At 33.8% G+C, this 27,476-nt stretch overlaps 1 protein-coding gene across 2 annotated transcripts in view; it reads right to left on the bottom strand.

The window, feature by feature from the left end:
- The window catches only part of PLOD2 (procollagen-lysine,2-oxoglutarate 5-dioxygenase 2), a 102,538-nt gene that overhangs the window by 50,221 nt on the left and 24,841 nt on the right, over positions 1-27,476 (bottom strand). For both annotated transcript variants that reach the window (XM_051983326.1, XM_051983327.1), the window contains exons 2-4: positions 20,361-20,452; positions 16,374-16,510; positions 809-972 (exon numbers count right to left, since the gene is read on the bottom strand). In XM_051983326.1, the coding sequence (XP_051839286.1) occupies positions 809-972; positions 16,374-16,510; positions 20,361-20,452 (393 nt within the window). The remainder of the gene's footprint in view (positions 1-808; positions 973-16,373; positions 16,511-20,360; positions 20,453-27,476) is intronic.

The raw sequence follows: 27,476 nt of genomic DNA, 5'->3' as shown, positions 1-27,476 counted from the left end.
CATATAAATCAGCTTCCTAGTCATGATCGAAACTTCCTGCTAAAATGACTATCAGGAATTCAAACCCAACACAAGTAACAGAGTAGCAACAACACAAAAATAAAAATGTCTTGTACAGAAAGAAAATTGAAAAGCAGAGAGGAGCAATTAAAAAGAAGCAGTAAAGAAAAAAAATGGAAAAATCTTGGTTAGTTTTCAAAGGCAGATATTTTATTAAAAAGGAAAGAAGGAAGAAAAGGGACAATAGAGGAAGGAAAGGAGGAAGGGAAAGAATAAGGAAATCTAAAATCTGGGGACAAAGATAAACCTTTCTAACTAAAACTAATCTAAAATCTGGGGACAAAGATAAACCTTTCTAACTAAAACTAATTTTTTTATGAAATAAATCATAATTAATAGAAATTGTAAATTACCTTTTGACTTGGAATTACAAAACAGTGTTTACACAATTTAACCACTCAAAAGAAATCTGTTTAATTGTTAGGAACCTTTGAGATCACTCACTTAATGGCTTCCTTTTACATATGCAAGAAATGAGGTACCAAAGTCAAGTGACTTGACAAGAATTCCAATGCTAATTATTACTAGAACCAAGGTTCAAACACCTTTTTTTTTGGGGGGGGGGGGGCTTATGATTCATGTTCTCTGTATTATAAAGGGTACTTCAAATTATCTTTATAGAGGAAATGATTTCAACATAGTTGCTCATATTCCCCTTATTCTCATATACAGAATCAAGTTACATGTCTATTATATCTGAATTTGTTATTTTTCATTACTTCTTATGATTGAAATTAGTGCCACCTACCTCCTGAGTTTAGGAAGCGTTTTCCAATGTGGACAATGGGATACTTGTCTGCCAGCCTTTTGTCTGGCCATAATATTCCATCTGCTGAAAATACCACTTTATGGTTGATCTTTTGGAATTTCTTCAGTAGCTCTTCAGGACCTCCAGCAAAGATGACATCATAGCTAAGCAAAAGGGGAAAAAAAAGATAAATATTCTTCATCCTCTATGAAGTAATTGAAGGACCATCTTTAATAAGTTCATAATCTGGAATCTTGATATTCTATAGGATGTCCTAAAAGCTGCTTTCACAGCACTAAGATTTTAGAGATACCCTATGTTAAAAAAAAAAAATATGTCTCAAAGTACACAGAACAAATTTCATATCACAAATTCTCTGGCTCCTTTGAATGCTATCACAACCAAAAACACGGATTATTTCAAAGGTCCATGATCCTATCAGTGTAGGTACTATTCTATCCCACAGTACAGGCCACAAATTTTTATGGTTCTCGTAGAAGATTTTTCCTAAAATATTCTGGACAAAGGAATTTATCACCTGTACCTTGTCCCTTGTCCAAGGGATGAGCCTAAGTACATTTAAGTAGGCAGATCCTTGAAAGATAGTAGCTAGACCACATACAAAGCCTTTTTTGCTTAAATGGATCTACCAGAAGTCAGGGAGAGGGGATGAAGAAGGTCTGGAAGAGCTACTATGGGAAGCATGATCCTCCATTCAGAAATGAATCAATGGATTGCTATGCTGTGGTGAAAGTTCAGATGATGTTAGATAGCATGTATTTGTAATATTCCTAGTTTAATAAGCTTCTCAAGCTAAATAGTCAGCATCTGGAGAGTAGCAAAGTTGACAAGCTGAAGGACAAGAGACTGAAGTGTAGACAACTATACCTGATAGAACTGACAAACTACCTAATCTGGTTAACCAGAAGACAGTGAATGAAGTAATGTGGATGGAATAGAGGTAGCAGAATAATATAAGAGAATGGGGAAGGTTTAAAAGAACAACATTCAGGACAGCTGGATAGTACAGTAGATAGAGCACTAGCTCTGGAGTCAGGAGGACGAATTCAAATCTGGTCTCAGAAACTTAACACTTATTAGCTGTGTAATCTTTACCCAACTGTGTGGGGGGGGGGAGAGAAGGAAGGGAGGGAGGGAGAGGTGTAAGGCAGAATAAAATATTCAGAATGATGGAATTTCTGATTTCATCAAAAAATCAAAAATATAGAGGAATAGATAGAAAATTGAGTTGTTGAACTAAGATACCAAGTTGGCACATTACAACACTGGACTTGCAGTTGTGAAGATATGACCAAAGGGTTATCAAATTGTGCATATTCTTTGATCCAACAGTATCTCTACTGGGTCTCTATCACAAGAGACCATAAAAGAGAGGAATGGATACAAATGTGCAGAAATGCTTGTAGCATCAATTTTGTGGTGGCAAGGAACTGGAAATTGAGTAGATGCCCATTACATTATTGTATGTGAATGCAATGGAATATTATTGTTCTATAAAATATGTCAAAGAGGTTGACTCTAGAAAAGCCTGAAGAGACTTATATGAACTGATACAGAGTGAGTTAAACAGAACCAAGAGAACATTGGCACAGTAACAACAAAATTATGTGATAATCAATTGTGATGGACTTGATCCTTCTCAGCAATGCAATGAACCAAATCAATTCTAATAGAATTGGAATGGAAAATGTCATCTACATCCAGAGAAAGAACCACAGAGATTGAATACAAATTGAAGCAAACTATTTTCACTTTTGTTATTATTGTGCTTTTTTTTCCTTTCTCATTTTCCCTTTTTGCTCTGATTCTTCTTTCACAACATGATTAATGTGCAAAATGTTTAACATGATTGCACATGTATAAGCATGTATAACATGTATGACATGCTTGCTTTTTGGGGAAGGGAAGAAAGGAAAGATAAAAATAAGAAACTTTAAAAAATGATTCTTAAAAACTATCTTTACACGTATTTAGAAAAAAATATAAAGTAATATTGAGTAAAAATAGTTAAAAAACAAAAAGACATGACTTCAAATTTGGCTTCAGACACTATTTCTATAATCCTGAGCAAGTTATTTAACTTTTCTGCTTCACTTTCCTTAGTTGTAGAGATGATAATTGTACCTACTTCACAGGAGTGTTGTAAAGGTCAAATGAGAAACTACTTTTAAAGTGCTTAAGCACAGGGTTTGGCATGCAATAGACACTATATAGTTTTATTAACTGGCCGTTTTCATGCTTTCTCATTTTATTCAACTAATAATTACATGTCTATTTCTGCTGATATCTCTCTCTCTCTCTCTCTCTCTCTCTCTCTCTCTCTCTCTCTCTCTCACACACACACACACACACACACACACACACACACACACACACCAGTCAGAATAATAGGGTAGACAAAGACCTCGGCTCACAATTGGGAAAACTGAGAGTCATGTCTTACCTCTTATACATAATTACTATGAGAACCTGGGTAAGTCATTTAACTTCTTAACACCCCTCAAGCAACTAAGAGAACAAATGACATGGCCTATATAGATCTGCATTGGAAAAATAAGTTTCTCATCAAGAGTTGCTCTCAAAAATAAAATCAGAGATCTTATTTATAAACAATAAATAGAAAATAAGGATGAATAAAAATAAAATAGCCTTTATCCTCAAAGAGCTTTCATTCTACTAGGTGGACAAAATATCAACAAAGTATACAAAGTATAGATTGAGCTGAGTACTTAAGGAAGCTAAAGATGCTATGATGCATGCAGTCTTTGGTAGGAAATGAATATTAGTCAATCAATATGAATTAAATGACTAATTTACATAATATTAAATGTTTACCATGGCTTAAGCATTGATATATCAAGCAAGGAAAAATAAAACAAAAACCAGTTCCTGCTCTCAAGGAACCAATGGGGAAAGGAGATAGAGAAGAGAAAGACAGTTGAGAGGAGATGAGAGGAGGAGTGAAAGGAGAAAGAGAAAGAGAGAGATTGAGAAACACAGACACAAAGAGACAGAAAGAAACAGATAGACAGAAACACACACACACAGAGAAGATGAAGATAATCTCAGAGGAAAAGGATTGGCAGCTGGTGAAATCCTCCTACAGAAAGAAGGGGAATTTGAGATGAGTCTTGAAGGAAGCTAAAAAATGAAGGAAGAAGATATTCAGAGAGAGATAATTCCAGGAATGGGAGACAACTGTTGTACAGACACTAAAACAAAAGCTGGAATTTCATATTTGAGGAAAAGTAAGTTAGGGTACCTGGATTCTGACTTGCCATAAATTTTATTGCTAAGAGGTTCATCTAATGATAGTTATTCCCTTGTTCATGGCATTTGTCCCCATTTAGATTATTTTAAAAAACCTCTGCTGTTACTTTAAAAAATCATTTTATCCATATGTTTAATCCAAAAGAGAAATAGTACTGAAAAAGTATTAAAGTAATGTGCTAATATAACCTATCTAAATATGATCAGAAAAGGGAGGGAGGGAGGGAAGGAGGAAAGAAGGAAGGAAGGAGGGAAAGAAAGAAGGAAGGAAGGAGGGAAAGAAAGAAGGAAGGAAGGAAGGAAGGAGGGAGAGAGGGAAGGAGAAAGAGAGGGAAGGAGAGAGAGAGAAAGGGATAGAGAGAGAAAGGGAGAAAGACAGGAAGGGAGAGAGGGAGGAAGGGAGAGAGAGAGAAAGGGAGGGAGGGAAAGAAAAATAAATCCATGTAATTAAGACTTCTAAAGCAAATGGTTCTCATTTGAAGCATAAAAGTCTAAGATGGCTGGAGCCCAAAGCTATGGACTTAGCAACAACATTTCATCTATATTTTCCTTGGTTTTCTTATCTGAAATGGAAAATGCATCGTGTATATCAACCTCACCTCACAATCTGACCACAAAGTGGCAAAGGAGTCAATATTTAAATTTCTTTTAAATCTTGGAAAAATGGGTTGGAAATACTCTCAAGGGTTCCAGCCCAAACAGAACTCCTTGCTAGGAGTAACCATTTAGAAATAACTAGTTTCATCAAACTCCTGGGGGGAGGAGAACTATAAAAATGACCAAGTTTCTCAAAGCTTCTTGCAGGTTTAAACTTATTATACTATGAGGCATTATTTACACTGCTGGCTTAGAGGCAAAACACTCAAAAACTTGAATTCAAAATAGAAGATTATATAACAATTGACAAGGAATGACTTTACAAATCAATCCTATTTCTCCTTTCTCATTTTAACTATTCTCTTTCAAAAAATAAAAGCATATTTGGCAATCCTGCTTAAAGCTTGTGCATTTTAAGATTTCCCCATCCCTTCCAACTACCACCTCTTTCTCAATTCAAATTATTTACGAAACTGGAATATTGCAGTTGAGAATCCCAAATTTCTAGCAACATTGAAGAAAATGACACTAACCTGCAAGAGAAGTGAAAAAGGAAAGAATAAAGAAACAAGAATAATAATAATAATAATAAAAACCAGTGAGACATAAATGGTTTATAAGTAAAGTGCCAGATTTCTAAAGCAAATACTTATAATCTGAAGCATTAAAGTCTAAAATAGCTGTACAAAAGATATTTAAGTAGCAACAAAATTTCATTCTTATTTCTTTGGCTTTGTTTCTAATTTAAAATGGAAAATCTAAACATAAAATGGCACACAGTACCCATTTTCTGGTGTAGATGGAAGATTCTAATTAAACTATAGAAATTTTGGCTAAATCTTTGGGAGTGGACATTAGCAGAAAATTGGCAAGCCTGAGGAAAATATTACTTAGAATATAAATTATGAATATATAGCCGATGGTTTCTCAAAAATTAAAATATTAAAAATTTTTAAATCCTGTGAAATTAAAAAGATTTTTGAGCATCTCCTTATTTTTAAAATCTTATAAAGTGTAGTATTGACATTTGTGCCAACTGACCTCAGAAGAATGGATCTTTTAATAATTAATCTCAGGAGAATCACCTAAAATTCTTTTAGTGATGTTAAACTTTGACAAAGCACCAGAGGTCTGTTTTTCTTCTTAAAGCAATTTTGGCTACTCGGAGTTACAAAGAGCCAAGTTCAACAATTAAAAGTCCACAAACTTCATTCCCAAAAGAATCGAGTCTATTTAAACATGGGGGGAAAATTCCACTTCCTTCAACCTTGGGCTGTTATATGCTGTAGAGACATGAGATTGCCAAGTTATGTGGCAAAGTTGAGGCCTCCAGCAGGCATATCACAGTTTCATCTATAACAAGTCTTGTCGTCACCACTGCTAACCGAAAGTCAAAATACTACTGGGTTAGTCAAGGTGAAAACATGCCGGGCTCAATTTCTCCCTCTTCCACAGATCCAGTTGTCCTCCAACACTTTCTCAATTAAAATAGCTCTGTTAACTGTTCAATTCTAAACTATTGCTATCTTTTTAAAAAATTGATGCTCCAAGGAATTACTGACATTGGCATGATGCTTTAAAGTTGGCCAAGTACCTTCCTTACTTATGTCATGGGCTTTAAGTTTGATATCAGCCCTGTGTAGTTGGTGTGGGGGAGGTGAAAAGGGGATGAGAAAAAGCATCCTGGATGTATTATGTGCCAAGCACTGTGCTAAGTACTTTATTAGTACTTATACTGTATTAGTATATTAGACTATTATTATACTGTATAAGTATAATTAATAAATTATTAGTATTAGTATTGTTTTAGCATATTATATATAGTATTAGTATATATAACATATATTAGTATATATAGTATTAGTGCTGTATTAGTATAATTAATGTAATCAATATATTATCATATATTAATAATCATACTAATTATATTATGATATAGCTATATATTATATTTGAAATATAATTATTGTTGGAATCCTTACTAACTGCTAACTAATTAGAGTTGATCTAATCTTACAAGAAGATGTTTTGACCAGAACCTGAAACAAGGTACTAAGTAGAACTAATTAAGACAAGGCTTGTGTCCACACCTTTACTCATTGGAGTCCACAAGTATGCTAGCTTCACAAAGTACATTTTCTAACTTCAAGGGAGTCCACACCTCCCTTAAAGCTCATTGGGCCAGAGAGCACTATGGGAGAAAACCCATAATCCCATTCTCTCAGAAGAGGCAGATAAAAGGCCAGCGATGAGGGATCTATGGCAGAATACATTTTTTCCTCTTGGCTGGCTGATCGCACTGGACTCGAGAGGAGCGACTCTGGTGCAGAGAACACTTTGACGGATTTCAGTGGAGCTACGCCAGAAGCCCTCTCTCCGCGGCAAGTTGGTGGCTGGGCTCCCCAGAAGGAGATAAGAGAGACCTTCCATCTCTGTCTTGGTTGGAGGCAGAAGAAAGCAGAGGCAGAGGCTGAAGGACAGAACCTTTGGATTTGGAGACATCCGAAGGGCTCCAAGCCTCTAAACCGGCTTTGCCTTGAGAAGAACAAGAACTCCAACAATTGAACTCATAACAAATTATAATAACTTTTACTCTAATAATAATATGTACTAATTATGATGAGTATATATTATTATACTGTGTTAGTAATCATTTGATCATTTGGCCCTCACCACAACCCCAGAGGTGGGGAAAGGAGGCAAATAGAGGTTTTAAGTGACTTTCCTAGGGTCACACAGCCAGTTAAGTATCAGAGGTATGATTTTGTTCCCCTGGATTCCAGGCTAACACTTGGCCACCTAACTACATGTTTATCCTCCATTTTATAGATAAGAAAATTGAAGCTCAAAGAGGTTCTCTTGCCCATGTTCACAAATTTAGGAATTAGCAGAGACTGATTTTGAACTGAAATCTTTCTTAATTCATCTCATCTATCTATATACTGAATGGAACTAGGTGAAGATTTTTCATAAAGTCTATGAGATGGAGTAGATTAGACTAGCCTAGGCCTAAGTTTCAAGAAGTCACATGATCCATATTCTTAGAGGTCCGTAGAGAAGAAAAGATCAGACCCTAAGTCTAAGCTTCAGGAAGTTATGTAACACACAGGAAGAGACAGCATTGCTGACCATTGATCAATGGTTAGTTTCTTTTCAGTCCATCCCAATGAACTCAAGTGTTTTGGTATTTAACCAAATTCATTCTTTCTGCCTTACCAGGCCAGGTATAATGCTGAGAGGTGGGAGTTGAAAGAGAAGGAGAGAGAGGAAAAGAAGGGAATAAAAAAAAAGATGGGAGGAAAGGAGGGAGAGAGGAAGGAAGGTAGGGAATGAAGAGAGGAAGGTAGGGAATGAAGGAAGGAAGGAAGGAAGGAAGGGAGGGAGGGAGGAAGGAAGGAAGGGAAGAAGGGAAGGAGGGAGGGAGGAAGGAGAGAAGGGAGGAAGGGAGGCAGGGAGGGAGGAAGGAAGGACTGCACAACTGGAGCTGTCCAATCGGGTCCCTAGTGGGGCAACTACTCAGATTTTTGATTGTTGTTTATCCTTCATACTCACTAGTGAACAACCATATTCAGGATCATGTTCTGGTAATATCCCTTTGGCAGCTGTGTGGATTATTGATTGGTGAAACAAGAAACTTAAGGTGTGGAGTGCAATTAGGAGGTTATTGCAATAGTCCAGGCAAGATGTATTGGGGGACCAGAAATAGCATGATGTTCTGTTAAATGCAGTGAGGAGAATGGTTTATCTCCATTCTTTGCCCCAGTTTCTGGCAAGTGATTGATAATTTTGCCCTGAGCCTCTTCTGTAGGAAGTTTATTATAAAATTTTAGACTTATAAGAAACCTTAGGGATCACCTAATGCAAATAGCTACAATCAATTCCTATATATGAAATTTCATTACAATGTATGTACTTAAAGGCGTATGTACAGAGCTAATTAAGTATATGGGGCAGAAGAGCAGCACACAAGAATTATTTACTGGGCATATTCTTAAATATTCCATATTTTTAACCTCACAAAATACAGTAAATAGAAGAACAATGCACCTAAAATACCATCGATCATTACCCATAACTTGAATGAAACAGTCTTTAGTTTAGCAGATATATAATAGCAGAAATCGGGGGTTAGAATGTGTTTTGGCTTGTCATCATACTAATATAATGAAATGTTGCCCATAACTAATGACTAGGTTCTTTGTGTATGCGTGCTTAATCTGTTCTCTTTGTCACTAAGAAAAAGTCTACTTTCCTTAGTTAAAATTATAGACATTGGAACAGAAAATTATTGCTTTCAGAATTCTTTCAGTCTATATTGCCCATTTAACCTTTAAAAAGACAGGAATTCTCGTGACAATGTGAATTATCCTAGACAAAAAATGTCTTTTTACAGGTAAGAAGGTAGAGGAAAGGAGCAAATGTGAAGTTCTTTTTTACCAGCATGGTGGTGATTGTTTTTTAAATGGTTTTTTTGTGTTTGTTTGTTTCTTCTTCTTTTTTTTTTTTTTGGTCCAGATCTATTATTTCATTCCATCAGTTGTTTTAAAAATTGCCAGTAAGAAACTGTCCTCTACTGATGGTGATCAGCATTTTTTTCTATATGTTATGGTCTTAACATGTTAATAGGATCACAATTCCAGAACTGAAAGATACTTCAGCTGGCCAATCCAACCTCTTGATTTGTAATATGAGCCAATGCCCAGAAGCTTAAGTGATCTGTTGAATGTCATAAAGCTGAACTGGGATTTGAATTTGGGTCCTAAATCTTCTAGCTCAACACTCTTTCCATGGCTTAATAAAGCTGGTGTTTAGATGACTAAGGCACTTAGAATTAAAATAACTGGCCTCAGATCACATAGCCAGTGAATGTTAGTAACTGGATTTGAATCTTCCTGACTCCAAAGCCAACTGTCTATCTACCACCATACCACACTGGCTCTTAATATGTACCATACTGACATTAAATAGCACTGCTCCTCATCCCTACTGCAGAAATATATAAAACCTAAATATTATCAATTTTCCTTACTAGATATCAACAAACACTAAATATTAAAGAATACATATATGTATATACACACACATATATATACAAACATAAATGAAGCATATATATATATATATATATACACAGACATAAATGGAGTACACACACACACACAGACATAAATGGAGAAACCAAAAATAATATGTATAATATGTATTTTTTTAAAAAAGCCTAAATGTCTGTTAAGAGTTACCTAAACCTGAATTCAAGAGACATTAATATATTTTTTAAATCGTTAGCTTTTTAGAATTTATACAATTTATGCACTTCAGAAAATGTGATTCATTAACCTAGCAATTTTAGCTAAACAGCAGTTTATGAGGTGCCTAAAGAGAGATAAACACAGGCTGACATAGCTGAGAAGCCAGAAACAAAGCTATCACGGCACCTCCCAAGGCAAGAAGTGCTTTTTTAATTCTAAATGATGTAGCTTTGGAAAATTTAAACATTTTCCTACCTTTAAAAGTCATTCTTACATCTTCCAAAGAAAAATAAAATGAAAACCATTTTAATGGTTTCTGCCAGCTACCAAGTAGTCATAGAAATGCCAGTGGTGCTTTTTTTTTTCTTTAGAAACCACTGCTTTGTATTATATGATCTCATAAATTAAACAATATGTGGCCAAAACTAAACTACTATAGAAATTTATTTGAGTTACTAAGATTAACTATTCCTCCATTGCTCAACCAGAAATGTTGCTTTGGACTAATCCTGGAAACCAAGAAAGATTGCATAATTAGAAGATTCTTACTTCTAAGTACATACATACCAGAATATACCCAAAATTCCATGATTTAATCATAGTATTTCTACTACTAACACAGAATAAAATTAGTCATATTGAGTTGCTGGCATAGCCAAAAATCCTATCACCTGATAATTAACCTTTTGATGACTCCCATCAAATTGAGTTAAAATGGCACATTGCCAGATCCACAAAGCCAAAAATGCAGATTTTCCTTGCTTTAATATTCTTTTTTTTAAATATATATTTAAAGTTAAATTAGATTTTCTTATTAGGTTTTAGATGTATTTTATCTCCGCTTCTTGTAAGTTTTCAATTCACAATAGTTTCTAAACTTCAGTTAATTTTCAGTTTGTAATTATTTTGCCCTAGGCATCATTGTCAAGGAGCTAATGAGCTGTCACAAATACTTACACAGATTCACAGATTACTAAGAGCTGTAAGGGTCCTTAGAGATCCTCCAGTCAAAATGTTTATTTTATAGATAAAGAATGCAAGACCCAGAGAGGGTAAATAACTTTCCTGAGCTTGCACAGCTATTTAAATTAGTGACAGACTTTTTAAACCCAGACATACTGATTCCACATCCAGATGTGGATTATTCCACATCTGATTTCTGATTATTTTGATTATTTCTGGTTTCTCCATTTATATCTGTATATGTGTGTATTATATGTGTGTGTGTATATATGTATATACACACATACACATATATATACCATTTATGTTTCTCTGTGTGTGTGTGTGTGTGTGTATATATATATATATATATATACACAGACATAAATGGAGTACACACACACACACAGACATAAATGGAGAAACCAAAAATAATATGTATAATATGTATTTTTTTAAAAAAGCCTAAATGTCTGTTAAGAGTTACCTAAACCTGAATTCAAGAGACATTAATATATTTTTTAAATCGTTAGCTTTTTAGAATTTATACAATTTATGCACTTCAGAAAATGTGATTCATTAACCTAGCAATTTTAGCTAAACAGCAGTTTATGAGGTGCCTAAAGAGAGATAAACACAGGCTGACATAGCTGAGAAGCCAGAAACAAAGCTATCACGGCACCTCCCAAGGCAAGAAGTGCTTTTTTAATTCTAAATGATGTAGCTTTGGAAAATTTAAACATTTTCCTACCTTTAAAAGTCATTCTTACATCTTCCAAAGAAAAATAAAATGAAAACCATTTTAATGGTTTCTGCCAGCTACCAAGTAGTCATAGAAATGCCAGTGGTGCTTTTTTTTTTCTTTAGAAACCACTGCTTTGTATTATATGATCTCATAAATTAAACAATATGTGGCCAAAACTAAACTACTATAGAAATTTATTTGAGTTACTAAGATTAACTATTCCTCCATTGCTCAACCAGAAATGTTGCTTTGGACTAATCCTGGAAACCAAGAAAGATTGCATAATTAGAAGATTCTTACTTCTAAGTACATACATACCAGAATATACCCAAAATTCCATGATTTAATCATAGTATTTCTACTACTAACACAGAATAAAATTAGTCATATTGAGTTGCTGGCATAGCCAAAAATCCTATCACCTGATAATTAACCTTTTGATGACTCCCATCAAATTGAGTTAAAATGGCACATTGCCAGATCCACAAAGCCAAAAATGCAGATTTTCCTTGCTTTAATATTCTTTTTTTTAAATATATATTTAAAGTTAAATTAGATTTTCTTATTAGGTTTTAGATGTATTTTATCTCCGCTTCTTGTAAGTTTTCAATTCACAATAGTTTCTAAACTTCAGTTAATTTTCAGTTTGTAATTATTTTGCCCTAGGCATCATTGTCAAGGAGCTAATGAGCTGTCACAAATACTTACACAGATTCACAGATTACTAAGAGCTGTAAGGGTCCTTAGAGATCCTCCAGTCAAAATGTTTATTTTATAGATAAAGAATGCAAGACCCAGAGAGGGTAAATAACTTTCCTGAGCTTGCACAGCTATTTAAATTAGTGACAGACTTTTTAAACCCAGACATACTGATTCCACATCCAGATGTGGATTATTCCACATCTGATTTCTGATTATTTTGATTATTTCTGGTTTCTCCATTTATATCTGTATATGTGTGTATTATATGTGTGTGTGTATATATGTATATACACACATACACATATATATACCATTTATGTTTCTCTGTGTGTGTGTGTGTGTGTATATATATATATATATATATATATATTCGCCATTTATGTTTGTATATATATATGTGTGTGTGTGTGTGTGTGTGTGTGTATACATATATATGTGTATCTATGTTCATCTTTCACTTAACAAGCATTTCCAAGGATTTATCATGCCAGGCACTGTGCTAAACACTGGGTATACAAAGAAAGGCAACAATTATTAGTAATGGTTACTATGTAAAAGAGTCCATCAAAGATTATTTTGTAAATATCATTTTTTGTTAATCACCTCTAATTTTTCTATAATATAAATTCCAATTACTTATCTTAGTTTCCTTAAATGCACTAATATCAGTATTTGAACAAATGGTATTTTTTCAGGATTCTATTTAAATCGACTGCCTTATACTCTAGCTAAAATTAAATCCCAATACATACCATTATACTTTATTTTAATTTTTTTGTGGAAGACTTTCTTTGTAAAGCCCAAAACATAAATCTGCATAAAAAGACACACACTATGAGAATGTAATAACACTTATTATAATTATACTATTGATACCTTTGGTTTGAGAAAATTCCATATTTGTGTGTCTAAATGTAAGATAAACACTTCTCAGAAAAATTCCCTTAATTCATCAAGTATATGTAGGCATTATGAAATAGTTTTTTTCTACTTGGATCAATTAAAAATATCATTTATTCCCTCTCTTACGTATATCATCATTTTGAGGAACTGGCCTGAAATGATTATTTAACAAGAAAAAAATATTAGATACATTCTCCTACCACTTGTAAATTTGGAGATAGCTTATTTGTCTTTTAAGAACATCCTCAAATTTTTTCAAATACTTGTAGTCCATGCTAAATGTATCAAATTATCATCAAGATGTCAGAGATTTTTTTCTTCTTACAACCACTAAATAATCATTTCAGGCCAGATATATTTTACAACAAAGCTATGTACAATAGCATATGGGTAATATATATGGATGGATGCATGGATAGATAGATGATATAGATATATTTGTGTATATACACACATGCACATACATACATATGTGTATGGGGATCTAGATCAATCAATTATTAATTGATCAGTAAGACTTAGTATGTATCTAATATGTACTAGGTTCTAGTCTAAGTTCTAGCAATAGAAATACAAAAGAAAGAAAGAAAGAAAGAAAGAAAGAAAGAAAGAAAGAAAGAAAGAAAGAAAGAAAGAAAGAAAGAAAGAAAGAAAGAAAGAAAGAAAGAAAGAAAGAAAGAAAGAAATCCCTGTTATGATTGGGGGCTTACAATTTAACAGGCAATTGTGTGTGTGTAGATACATCTGTGTATGTGTGCATGTGCTTGTGTGTACACAGATGAACTCTAATAACAAAAATATTTATATGGTATTTTTAAGGTTTGCAAAGTGTTGTACATATTATCGCATTTGATCTTTACAATAATCTTATGAGGTAAGTGCTATGATTCTAATTTTACACATATGAAAACAAAGACTTGTCCAGATTTATAGTGACCAAGGCAGATTTAAACTCAGAATTTCCTGACGGCAAGTCCGACACTATTTCCACTGGACTATCAAGTTGCCTTCACATACACAGACATGCATGTATACACACACACAAACTCACAGCATGTGAATAAACATAGAGAATAAACATAAAATAGCTTGATGAGACTGCTAGCATATGGGGGAGAATCAAAAAAGGCTCCTTGTAGAAGAAGGTGCTTAAGCTGCAACTTGAAGTAAGAGAAGTATTATACAAGGCAGAAATGAGGAGGGAGTACATTCCATGCATGGGAAATTGCTAATGAAAAGTTTCAAAGTCAAGCTATGAAACATCAGGTGTGAGAAACAAAGAGACAGCCATTCTAACTGAATTGCAGAGCTGAAGGCTGAATCTATGATTTCCATATTTCTAATAAGAAAAATTCCCTTCAACAATTCAGATCAGCATCTTAACTATTAACTAGCCATTTTAAGAGAGCTGTCCATAGCACTAAGAAATTAAAGCATATGTTCAAGGTCACAAAAATAATGATGTCAGGAGCTAGATTTGAACATAGTTAATCCTATCTCCAATGTCAGCACATCATCTACTCTTCCATGCTGCCCCTCAATGTGCATCAACATACAAATTTATTCACATATCTACTACGTTGACAGTATATATAATCTACATCTATTCAAAATCTCCATTACATAAAAGCTGGGCCATACATCTTTGTGAATTGGTTATATGAAGCTCAAAAAAAAAAAATCTCTCCTAGCAAAGAATCTCTATTTCCCAGGATCACTGACAGTCCTACTGAATCACTATATAGTCACAAAGAAAAGTAGCATAAAATAATACAGTGTTTAAAGTTTTAGTGACTCAATTGTTTTAAAAAGAATAATTAAATAAAAATATGTATTCACATCTTGAATTATTAAAAACTGATTTAAAAATTGATTTATTCAGTTCAAGATAGAAAAAAGAAATGTAAACTTATAGAAGCTGTGAAAGAAACTTTTGGTAACTTTTAGTGTCTTTAAAAATTGGTGACACTAGTTCTTAGTTATATTCAATTTCTCTTCAAAATGTAAACCATTCCTTTTCTCTAAATCATATTGTGAGGACTGTTACTATGTAAAGCAGTTGAAGTTTGGGGCTTCATTGGTGGAAGGAACAAGGCAGGGAAAGGATGCTCTTTCTGAAGTAATAAGTCAAGAACTAAATGAAGGGAAAAAAGAAGAGTGCATATACATATATATATATATATATATATATATATATATATTCATATGTGTATATTTACACATATATTCCTATAGGCATGTATATGTGCCCATATCATGTATGCATATATACTAACACATGTATCCATATACACATGTTTATATTGCTCATGTATGCACATATAAACACATATGTGCAGTTATATATATTCATGTGTCCTCTTTAATTCCATAATATACATATTCATATATATATACACACACACATATATTCTGTATACGCTAATACTCAGACAGACTTTATATATATGTAATGAATGCCAGTCAGGCTGCATGGAACAGAATTATGTGAGCTCTGAGCAATGATAGAGGAAAAACAGGTTTGCAGAATCCCAACAAGGAAGGAGAGGATGGGGAATAGTCCTTTGCTCTAAACCCATAGTGGGTTAATAGTGGTTAATACTAGTTAATACTAATGCACATAAGCCTTTTATGCCTTCCAGACCATAAGAAAAATAAGGGCGCATCAAGAGTGTGTGACTACATGATAGTGGTTGCAGAATACCATTTCTCTACTTCTATATGTATATACCTCCATGTCTTCTAGCTTGTATTTTTTTTAATTTTCTTTTAATGAGATATGGTTCTTTCTAGTTGTAAATGGTATAAACGATCAGTTAAGACTAATAGCACACATATTCAACAAGATTAGAGAAGCCTCCAGAGATCTGTGTTACATCTCTCAAGCAAAATGAGAAAAGACATTTGAAATAGCATCATTTTATACAATGTCTCACAGGGAAGCTCTTGTCACACTTTATCTCCATGATAGGCCACAGTTTTTATAATGAGTAAATGTTTTATTTTAAACTGTTAATATAACAGTTCAAAACAAATACTACCAAAACACAAACCACCAACATCTTGCCAGGTGCTTTTATCTTATGAGTATATTACAAAGTAAGAAAAGTGAAAATAGCACAGATTTTTTTCCTACCATTCAGTAAAAAACACAACCAAATCTTCTTGGTCAGCATAACTTCCCATTGCTTCTTTCAGTAATCTTACTTTTTGGCCTCCACCAATAGCATTTACCTTGTCTCCACCTTTCCATTCTTCTCCTTTACCAAGGACCTGCAAATAGAATCAACATATCTGCTGAACAACAACAAAAAATGTTATCAAAGAAACTTAAACTACATAAAATCAATTATTCTAGTAAAAAGAAACAAAGAACTTTCTATTTCTTGACATCAATCTTTGAAGTCTATGAAAAAGACATACCATTTAAATATTAGTACATTAATGAAATATGATAATGTAATTAAGTATGTAACAATTATTTTAAAAAAGAATAATGAAAATAAAAGGAGTGATACAGAGACATCTGGGAATGCATTCATGATTTTTAAATGAGGATGGGGAAAACAGAGTCAAAAGTCTGGAGCAAATACACTATGACAATCTAAAAAGAAAAATGAATGAGAATGAATGGAAAAATTAAGAATCTTGCTAAGAATGCAGAGGAAATGACTGAAAAAAAATTATTAGGAACTTCTGATTGTTTTATTTAATATTTACCAAGGCAAATTTCATAGACTATATTGCTATTCAGTGCTAATTTTAAAATAAAACACTTAATTTTTAATGACTTCCAAAACCATTTGGGGAAAAAGAGAACTTTTAAAAGTGTAAAGGAATAAAGATTATTTTCTATCATAGATAGACATTGGTTTCAATGAAGGGTTAAAAAAAAAAGAATTAAAAAAAAAGAAAAACTTTGACCGAACTCTATTCTGTTAGATACAGAACCTGCATAAAAGCAAAGCAACTTTTAGGCTTTAAGCTATTTTCCTGCTGACCTAAAATGGACTGGTCAGGTTATAATTGAGGCTATCAAACAAAATTCCAATATTCTCTCCTTATAAATTTTAACCACAGTCTTCTATAACCTTCAAAAGTTTAGTGAAATTTTATTGTCTCAAAGAAATTCCTTGGCCAAGAGAAATCAACATTTACTGCTAGCTCTTTTCTGCTTTAGGAAGGTAAGTACAGCTGTCACAAAGGGAAGGAATGAGTCCCTAAACAGTCTGATCAAAGGAAAAAAGAAAAAAAATCCCCAAATCCAACCTAAGCTGGCTATTTTTTTTTTCAAATGGAAATGGAAACTGCAAACCTTTATTTGTCCATTTATCTTTCCAAACACAATATTTCATGCAATGAATGATTAAAAAATGGTGAATGAACAAGTGAATAAATTCTAATAGAAAATGAGTAAACAAACAAAATTTACCATAACAAGAGCACTAATAGAAACAAAGGTTTTCATAGGACATAAATTCTGAATCTGGCTTCAGTGAATACCTGGCTACCATCTAATTAATAGTAAATCTATAGGATTCCTTTTTCTTTCACTTTTATTTCAATAATGTTTATAGTCTGATGAATAAATCCTCAATGTATAGTCCAGGGTGAAAACGAGCATCACTTCCAAAACTGGTGGAATCCTCAGGTCTCAAATTCCCAATCTTTGACTTATTCCTTTCTACTTACCTACTATTTCTACCTAATACAGCTACAGATCTCCACCTTTAATTATGAAAAGCAATATAATACAACTGAAAGAGGGCTCATTTGGAGTCAGAGGATCAATTCTCAGATGAACTATATAAATTGGAGCAAGCCTTTCAAATTTTCTGAACTTCTGGTGGTGCAGTGGAAAGAACATCAGTCCTGGAGTCAAGAACACCTAAGTTCAAATCCAGGTTCAGAGACTTATTATCACTTAAATCACTTAAATCTGTTTCCCTCAGTTTTCTCATCTGTAAAATAAGCTGGAGAAGGAAATAATAGCAAACCACTCCAATATCTTTTCCAACAAAACCCCAAAATGAGGTGATGGAGAGTTGGACACCACTGTACAACATTAAAAATAAAGTCACTGAGTTAGGACACTCAAATGCATGTTTCTAAGTGGAATAAATAGAACTAGAATCAGGTTTCCTGACTCCTCAGATGATGTTCTTTTTACTACATCACTCAAGCACACTTTCCCCAGCTCACATCACTAACATTATTCAACTAATTACATTTGATAATTTGGAATACAGAAAGCATTTCCCCAAAGAATCAGTTATAAAATGGTTAGCAAGATAGCTTACAAATATCTGTCTACTCAGCAAACAGTGTAGTTAAAATACGGTATAATCCAGAGGAAAATGTAGCTTCAACATAATTCAGTATTGGGAAATAAACAAAGCAGACAAATTACTTTGAAAAATTAAAAAGGCATGGTACAATGTACAAGTAGCAATGTGAGTAGGTTCCTGTGTGACATTTTTGTGCTAGAAAGTTTGTACTATTAAAATCAACCAGCTTAGGAGGGAAAACCATAGCTATGAGAATGAGGGGGTCTAAAAATGAGAGAGTCTAAAACCATTAGCTTTAGAGAATCCATATTATCAACTTAAAAGAATAGAGGAAATTTGGGGCAGAAATAGGGAACCAAAACTTGTACAAAATCTTGCTTTAGTCCAGAAAGAAATGGTAAGTCCATAACAATATAATCTCTGTGAGTACATGAATATTCTGTTTAACCATTTCATTTGTGTCCAATTCTTCATACCCAATTTAGGATTTTCTTGACCAAGATGAGTAGTTTGCCATTTCCCTTTCCAGCTCTTACAAATAAAGAAACAGAGGCGAATAGGGTAAAGTGTCACACAGCTAATAAGTGTCAGTGCTGCATTTGAATTCAGGTATACTTGACTCCAGGGCTAGCACTCTATCCATTGTATCATCTAACTGTTTTGCACCATTTAGCTAACCTATAAATAATATTATATAATATAATAATTACATACACACACATAGAAGCAATGACGCACAGTGGATAGAAAGCTTGCTTCAAAAAACACAGATTCACGAAATGTCTTTAAGACAAATTGTTCGCATGACCCTAGATAAATTGCTTAAACCCCCAGAACCTGAGATACTATCCTGAAGAAAAAGTTGCATTATGCAATTAGAGGAATTTCTCTAACAAATAAAATTATAGGTTCCATTTCTATCATCCCTATATACATATACATATATATATGCACATGCCTTATACATTATACATAAAAACATGTGACTTTTCAAAACCCACTCACTATAAAATTATAACAAGACCTTAAAATATAAACATATAAAAAGCATAATTTCCTGCAATTATGCTCTCAATTCTAATCTATAGTTCATAGCCAATAAATATCTCATCTAGGTAGCCGAGTACTAACTGTGATCTTAGGAGAACTTGGGTTCAAATCTGGCCGCATACACTTACTAGTTGTGTGACTCTGGGCAAGTCACTTAACCCTATTTGCCTATGTTTCTTCATCTATAAAATGAGTTGGAGAAGAAAATGGCAAATCTCTCCAGTACTTCTGCCAAGAAAATCGCAAATGGGATCACAGGAAGTTGGATGTGACTGAAACAAGTGCCAGATGCTATGCTAAATGCTGAGGATACAAATACAGAAAGACAGCTCCACCCCTTCAAGAACTTGCAATCCAATGGGGGAATATATCAGACAAGAGAAAACCTAAAAAGAAAAGGAAGATACTAACTGCTGGGGCAGGTTCTTTTGTCAAAGAAATCTAAAATGAGGATAGCAACATCCAAGAAAGGTGCCCTTGAACAAAGGAAAAAGGGAAATCTCTGTAGGTATGAGAAATGATTTCAAATAAAAAGTATAAATAGCAAAGTTCTACTTTCTAATCTTAAATCAAAACATCATAATCAGCAAATAATTATTAAGCTGCCATTGTGCACAAGACTCTCTACGAGGTATTTCATGATTATTTTTTTAAAGATTATATGTTAACCAAAATAACTAATGTTTGTTTTTTTCTTTGGTTCCCAATTATTTTTATCTTATAGAAACATTTATACAAAGCATGGTTTTCCAACATTTTCCATAAATTTAGAGGAGATACATTACCTTCACAGTATAATTGAAGTACTTGGCTGATTGCATAAATCGATGATATCCATCGGTTTCTTTTGTTGCTACAGTTATGACTAATAATTTATCTGCAAACAGAGAAGAAAAGATTAACATAAGAAGCATTGAACTGCTAAAATAAATGCATTTATCTCACTGTTTATTACAAATGACTGCAAGATAATATTGGAGTCATCAAAATGCCAAGAGTTATGAATTGGAGTAGGACAAAGGTCAGTATTAAACTGGAAAATGTGCTGTGAACAAAATGTTAATTTTAAGAAATAGTTTAATTTTTCTACTTTAGCAAAATACATACATATATTTTATTTTTATTAAAGCTTTTTATTCTTCAAAACATATGCATGGCTTATTCTTCAACAATTACCCTTGCAAAGTCTTGTGTTCATATTTCCATGACCCTTCCACCCCTTCTTCCCCTAAATGGCAAGTAATCCAATATATGTTAAATATGATAGAAATGACATACTTATATCTTAACAGAAGAAGATTAAGGGAAAAATTCATGACATAAATGAACTTCAAGTGAAAAGTTTTCTGAGTTATATAATACAATCCACACATAGGTCACTGAACTGAACCTGTTATCAATACCAAATATTAATTAAAGCAATCAGATGCTTCTATTCCTTCAAATTCCTCCTTCTTACAGCCAACCTTTTCTACTCACTATTCCCTGAAGTCAGTCTTGCCTCCATGCTTTGGGATGCCTTTCTTTGATGTCTATAATGTCCTTCTTACCTCATCCTATTAGAATCTCATGCTTCCTGTCAGGCTCAACTCCCTTTTAATTTATTAAAAGAACCTTTTCATTCATTATCCTTCTACTCATGGGTGCTCTCACCCTTTTCAAATTATATGGGATTTACTCACCTGGATACAAACTATATCCTCTACAATGCAGCATTCTTGAGGAAGTGGATTGTTTCTGGCAAAGGGCCATGTACACAGTAGGTGCTTAAGAAATAATTTGTCTGAGACACTGATACATTGTTGGTGGAATTGTGAATATATCCAACCATTCTGGAGAGCGATTTGGAACTATGCTCAAAAAGTTATCAAACTGTGCATGCCCTTTGGTCCAGCAGTGTTTCTACTGGGCTTATACCCCAAGGAGATACTAAAGAAGGGAAAGGGACCTGTATGTGCAAGAATATTTGTGGCAGCCCTCTTTGTAGTGGCTAGAAACTGGAAATTGAGTAGATGGCCATCAGTTGGAGAATGGCCGAATAAATTGTGGTATATGAATATTATGGAATATTATTGCTCTGTAAGAAATGACCAGCAGGATGATTTCAGAAAGGCCTGGAGAGACTTACATGAACTGATGCTGAGTGAAATGAGCAGGACCAGGAGATCATTATACACTTCAACAACAATACTGATCAATTCTGATGGACGTGTCCTTCTTCAACAATGAGATGAACCAAATCAATTCCAATAGAGCAGTAATGAAGCACCAGCTTCACCCAGAGAAAGAACTCTAGGAGACGACTATGAACCACTACATAGAATTCCCAATTCCTCTATTTTTGTCTGCCTGCATTTTTGATTTCCTACACAGGCTAATTGTACATTATTTCAAAGTCTGATTCTTTTTGTACAGCAAAATAACTGTATGGACATGTACATATATATTGTATTTGACTTTTACTTTAACATATTTCACATGTATTGGTCAACCTGCCATCTGAGGAAGGATGTGGGGGGGAAGGAGGAGAAAAGTTGGAACAAAAGATTTTGCAACTGTCAATGCTGAAAAATTACCCATGCATATATCTTGTAAATTAAAAGCTATATAATAAGAAAAATTTTTAAAAAAGAAATAATTTGTGAAGTGAATGAAGCAAAGGACAAGAATGTCCATACCAGCTTGGGCCAAAGGAATTGAGAAATTATCTGTATATACATGCCCAGATCATCCACATATATATATACACATACACACACACACACACACACATACACACTCACACACACATACATATGCACTCAAATATACATGTAAGTATATATGTATGTATATATGTATTATGTATTTTGCAGGGAAAGACCATAGCTTGTGATGACCCACAAGCTTTCAAAGCTTTCAAAAATCTCGGGGCACGAATATTATAGGACTAATGAATTAAGTCATTAATGTGTTAAGATTTAGATTGGGAGAAGGGTTTCCATACCTAAAATCACAGATCCACATTGTATCCATATATTCGTATACAGCACTGTAACTAAACCATTTATCTTATCCCACTAGTACCAGAAGAAACAACCCCTTAATACTATCTTTACTCTTTCTTATCTGAATTTGTCCCAAGTTCAAGAATTCCTAGTGACCCTGTATGTAAACACACACACACACACACACACACACACACACACACACACACACAATCTAATCCATAAAATAAATGTGATTTTCTCAGGACAGAGAACTCTTCTACAAGAACCATGTTCATCTCTTTACCAAGGAGTGTCTAGACAAGTGCATAAAATGAAAGAGTTGAAGTGTGAGTCCTAGGAAGTTGTCTGTGACACAAAAAGTGAATTTCTCAGTGTTCACACGCATAGTAAGTGCCACAGGAAGGGACTGAGCCATATCTTCTTGATTTCTGGGTGCAAAAGTCTATCCATTAATGTATACCGACTTTATATAAACACGTATATTTTAACAATAATACTATATCCTCTTTAAAACAGATATTGCTATTTGGTCTCATATATATTGAAAATATATATTTTTAAAGCAACTTAGCTGTGTGACCCTGGGCAAGTCACTTAACCCCAATTGCCTCAGCAAAAAAAAAAAAAAAAAAAAAAAGAACTAAGTTCAAAGCAATTCCAACAGACTTTGCATAGAAAATGCCATCTGCATCCAGAAAAAGAACTAAAAAAAGTAAATCAATACAAGCTATGTTTACTTCTTTTTTCTGTTTTGTTATCTTGCTCATAGTTTTTCCCTTTTGCTCTATTTTTTTTCTTCCAACATGATTCATAAAGTAATGTGTTAAAATAAACAAAAAACAAAAAGTGATTTAGAAATCCAATTTATACTAATAAAATATGATAAATACTCTCCAAAACATAATTCCCTCCAAAACATAAATACAATATTTGCACTCAAGTTTTGCATGTTTCTTTGTTTGTTTTTTGTTTTGGTTTTGTTTTGCTGAGGCAACTGGGGTTAAATGACTTGCCTAGGATCATACAGCTAGGAAGTGTCAAGTATCTGAGACCAGATTTGAACCAAGGTCCTCCTGACAGGGCTGGTGCTCTATCCATTGCACCAACTAGCTGCCCTATTGCATTCAAAATTTCAACAGAAATCAGTATTTTTCATATTTTTCCACTGAACCATTTTGGAAAACTACAAATTAAATTTTTAAAAAGTTGAAAGGAAAATTCTATTTTCTTCATGTATTCATACAGTAATATTTTCACATAAGCACTACTGCTCTAAAATAATACAATTCCTAACTTTTAAAATATAATTATTAATTGATTTTTCTTCATAAATTAATTCTAAATTTTAAGCCGAGTACAACTCCAGCAAAAGTAGCGTCTTGTTTTAATTGAAAAGTCTGGCACTGAAAATTTCCACTCTCTACAGACAGACTATATTTCAGAGCTAGATGAATTTCTTATTGAAAATTTCCAACATCTTAGAATTAATTGTAACCACAAACATTGAGTAGACACATTTTTACACCTACCATTTACAATAAAAGGTTGACATTAAAGATTTCATCATAACTAAGAGATATATCAATGTTGTCTAGACGATGTTACCCAATGGAATGACTCAGAAGGCAAAAGAAAAAAAAAATTACTCTGACAGAGTGTCTAGAAATCTACTGCAATTAGGGATCGTGTTCTATTTTTTGTAAACCGATAGACATGATTCTTAGGGAAAAAAACAAGCATTTATATGAAGGCTATTATTACAATATACATTGCCATCTGCTTTCATTTATGTAACTATTCAGCCTCATTTTCTTAATATGAAATGAACCTCCCAACTTTGCATATTATCTGAAGGAAAAACGCTGGTTGACATGTAATACTTAACCTGCTAAGAAATTGAATTCATAATGTTTTGTCAGCCAAAGCAAGAGTCCAAATTAGTAAGTCTCTGACCCCATCCTTAACATAATCCCTACCTCACTCCAATGAAGTGAAAAAAACACAAATCATTCCCAGGAGCTATGATTTTATATAACCTTATTCTAATCTTCCAATATGAGTCATATAGAAAGAAAGCAAGTAACTCAAATATATAGTTCCAGGTAATGATAGGAATGCTTTTGTTTTCCTCCTCCAAATAGTTGAATGACCCTGGATAAGTCACTAAATCCTTTTCCTGGCAAAGAAATGAAGTGATTTGCCATTTTATTCTCCAGCTCATTTAACAGATGAGAATATAGAGACAAATAGGGTTAACTAACTTACATAGAGTTATATAACAATATAGTGTTTGAAGTTAGATTTGAACTCTCCTGATTCCAAATCCTGCACGCTATCCACCATGCCATCCAGTAACCCCCTTTTCAGAGCATAATAAGTTAATAAAATTCAAGGTTTTCACAACCAAAACAACTTCTGGCATGTATGCTGTATTCAGTAGTAAGTTTAGTTTTATGGTCAAAATCCAATCATAACAAAGAAATGAGTTTTTTTTTTTTTTTGCTGGTTCTTTTTTGTCTTTGAAAGCCAAAATGACACTGATGACCCATCTGAAGTCTATTAAGAATTTTAACAAACCATTTCTCTTTTAAGTATCTGCCAGCCAATATAGCTGCCTTTAGTTCTATCCCTTAGATATAGATAGCAGTTCTAAAACAAACAAACAAACAAACAAAAACAGAAAAAAAAAAAAAAAGATCAATCTGACTTATCATTGGAACTGATTTGGTTCATCTCATTGCTGGAGATGGCCATGTCCATCAGAATTGATCATCCTGCTCATTTCATTCAGCATCAGTTCATGTAAGCCCTCTTTGTAGTGGCCAAAAACTGGAAATTGAGTGGTTTCTCATCAATTGGAGAGTGGCTGAATAAATTGTGGTATATGAATACTATGGAATATTATTGCTCTGTAAGAAATGACCAGCAGGATGACTTCAGAAAGGCCTGGAGAGACTTACATGAACTGATGCTGAGTGAAATGAGCAGGACCAGGAGATCATTATATACTTCAACAACAATACTATATGATGATCAATTCTGATAGACGTGGCTCTCTTCAACAATGAGATGAACCAAGTAAGTTCCAATAGAGCAGTAATGAATTGAACCTCAGCCTCCCAAGTATCCTAAACAACTCTCTCAGCCTATTCAGTTGCTGAGAAGAACCAGACATGCCCAAGTAGAAATTCCAAAACGCTCCTGTTCCTATATGTTTCATATATATTTTGTGTATTCCTGGTACATTGGTTAGTGCACTGGACTAGGACAGAAGAAGACTCATCTTCTTGAATTCTAATCTGGCCTCAGATACTTAGTAGTTTCATGATCCTGGGAAAGTCATTTTATTATTTAGCCCAGTTTCACATCTTTGCCAAGAAAACCCTAAATAGGGTTACAAAGAGTTGACTGAACAAAGTAACAACAAAAACAAGTAAAAAAAAACAACAAAATGAATTTCCTATTAAAGACGATGGAGAAAGGGGAGGATTCTGGGAAAATGATAGATTAGGTTGGTAAATTTCAAGCACTCCTAATTTCTTCCCACAAATAGAATATATTCGCCTCTGGGCGACATTGGTGAAAAATCAAGATGACTTAGAGCAGAATAGAGGTCCTCCAGATATAATCCCATATCTGAAGAAAGACTTCAGGCTAGGGATTAACCGGTCTGAAGTACAAACACCTGTGAGTTAGTTCTTCAGAAACATCAAAAAGAAAGCCCTGGGACTATTTGGGTGTGGCTGGAGTCTCAGCAGGAACCAGAGAAACTTTCACCTCCCAAATAACTAGGGGAGTCAGGCAGGGGAGTTAGGCAGGGGAGTTCCAGGAAGACTGAGGGAATCTCAGCTGATTAGAAACACCAGGTCCAGATGTGCTGCTGAGACACAACTCTGGATGAGAAGGAACCGGCACACAGGAGTGTAGAGGTAAGGGGACAGGAATGCTGCTGGCTGTGGCCAGTTGCAGGAAAGCAGAACTCTTGATTTGGGTTTTCTGGTCAGAGTGGAGAACTGAAGGGAACTGAAAAGAACCATCCTCCCACACCAGGATTAGAGGTACTTACACCCATACCTCTTATTAAAAAGATAAACTGGCAAAGAAGAAAGACCCCTACCAAAAAAAACATACTTTGGGAATGGGGAAAACCAGAGTTCATCTTCAGAGAATACTTTACTAAGAAAAAAAAGAAAAGAAAAGAAAAAGCTTTCACCCTAAAAAGTAATAAATGACTCCAGGCCCAAAAGGAAATTATAGAAGAACTCACAAAGTAATTTAAAAATCAAATGAGAGATACTGAGGAAAAATTAAAAATTAAAAATATAAACCATCCAAGAAAAACAAGAAAATTGTGGGAAAAAAAAGTTAACAAACTAGAAAGAATCTCAAGGATGAAAATAATTATTTGAAAATTAGAATTGGACAAAGGAAGCTAGTGAAGTTATGAGAGACCAAGAAATAACAAAACAGATTATAAACAATGAGAAAATAGAACAAACAGAATGTGAAACATTTTATAAGAAAAATGACAGATCTGGAGAACAGATCAAGGAGATTAAATATAAGAATAATTGGACTGCCAAAAAGTTGTGACCAAAAAGAGAACCCTGATACAAAACTGCAGGAAATAATCCAAAAAACTTGTCATAGAGTGATAGAACATGACAGGAAAGTAGAAATAGAAAGAAATCCACCGATCACATCACAAAGTGATCCTTTGTGGAAAACACATGGGAATATTATTGCCAAATTTTGAAACCCCAGATGAAAGAGAAAATTTTGCAAGAAACTAGAAAAAATATTCAAATATGCCGGAGCTACAATTAGAATTGTACAAGACTTATCAACAGCTACAATAAAAGACCACAAGTCCTGGAATCAAATCTATCATCAAAAGAAATAGGCCTGCAG

Source organism: Antechinus flavipes, chromosome 3 (assembly GCF_016432865.1).
Source record: "Antechinus flavipes isolate AdamAnt ecotype Samford, QLD, Australia chromosome 3, AdamAnt_v2, whole genome shotgun sequence".
Classification (NCBI taxonomy): Eukaryota; Metazoa; Chordata; class Mammalia; order Dasyuromorphia; family Dasyuridae; genus Antechinus; species Antechinus flavipes.
Note: the sequence above shows the minus strand (reverse complement) of the source record. Positions and strands in the feature narration are given on the sequence as shown.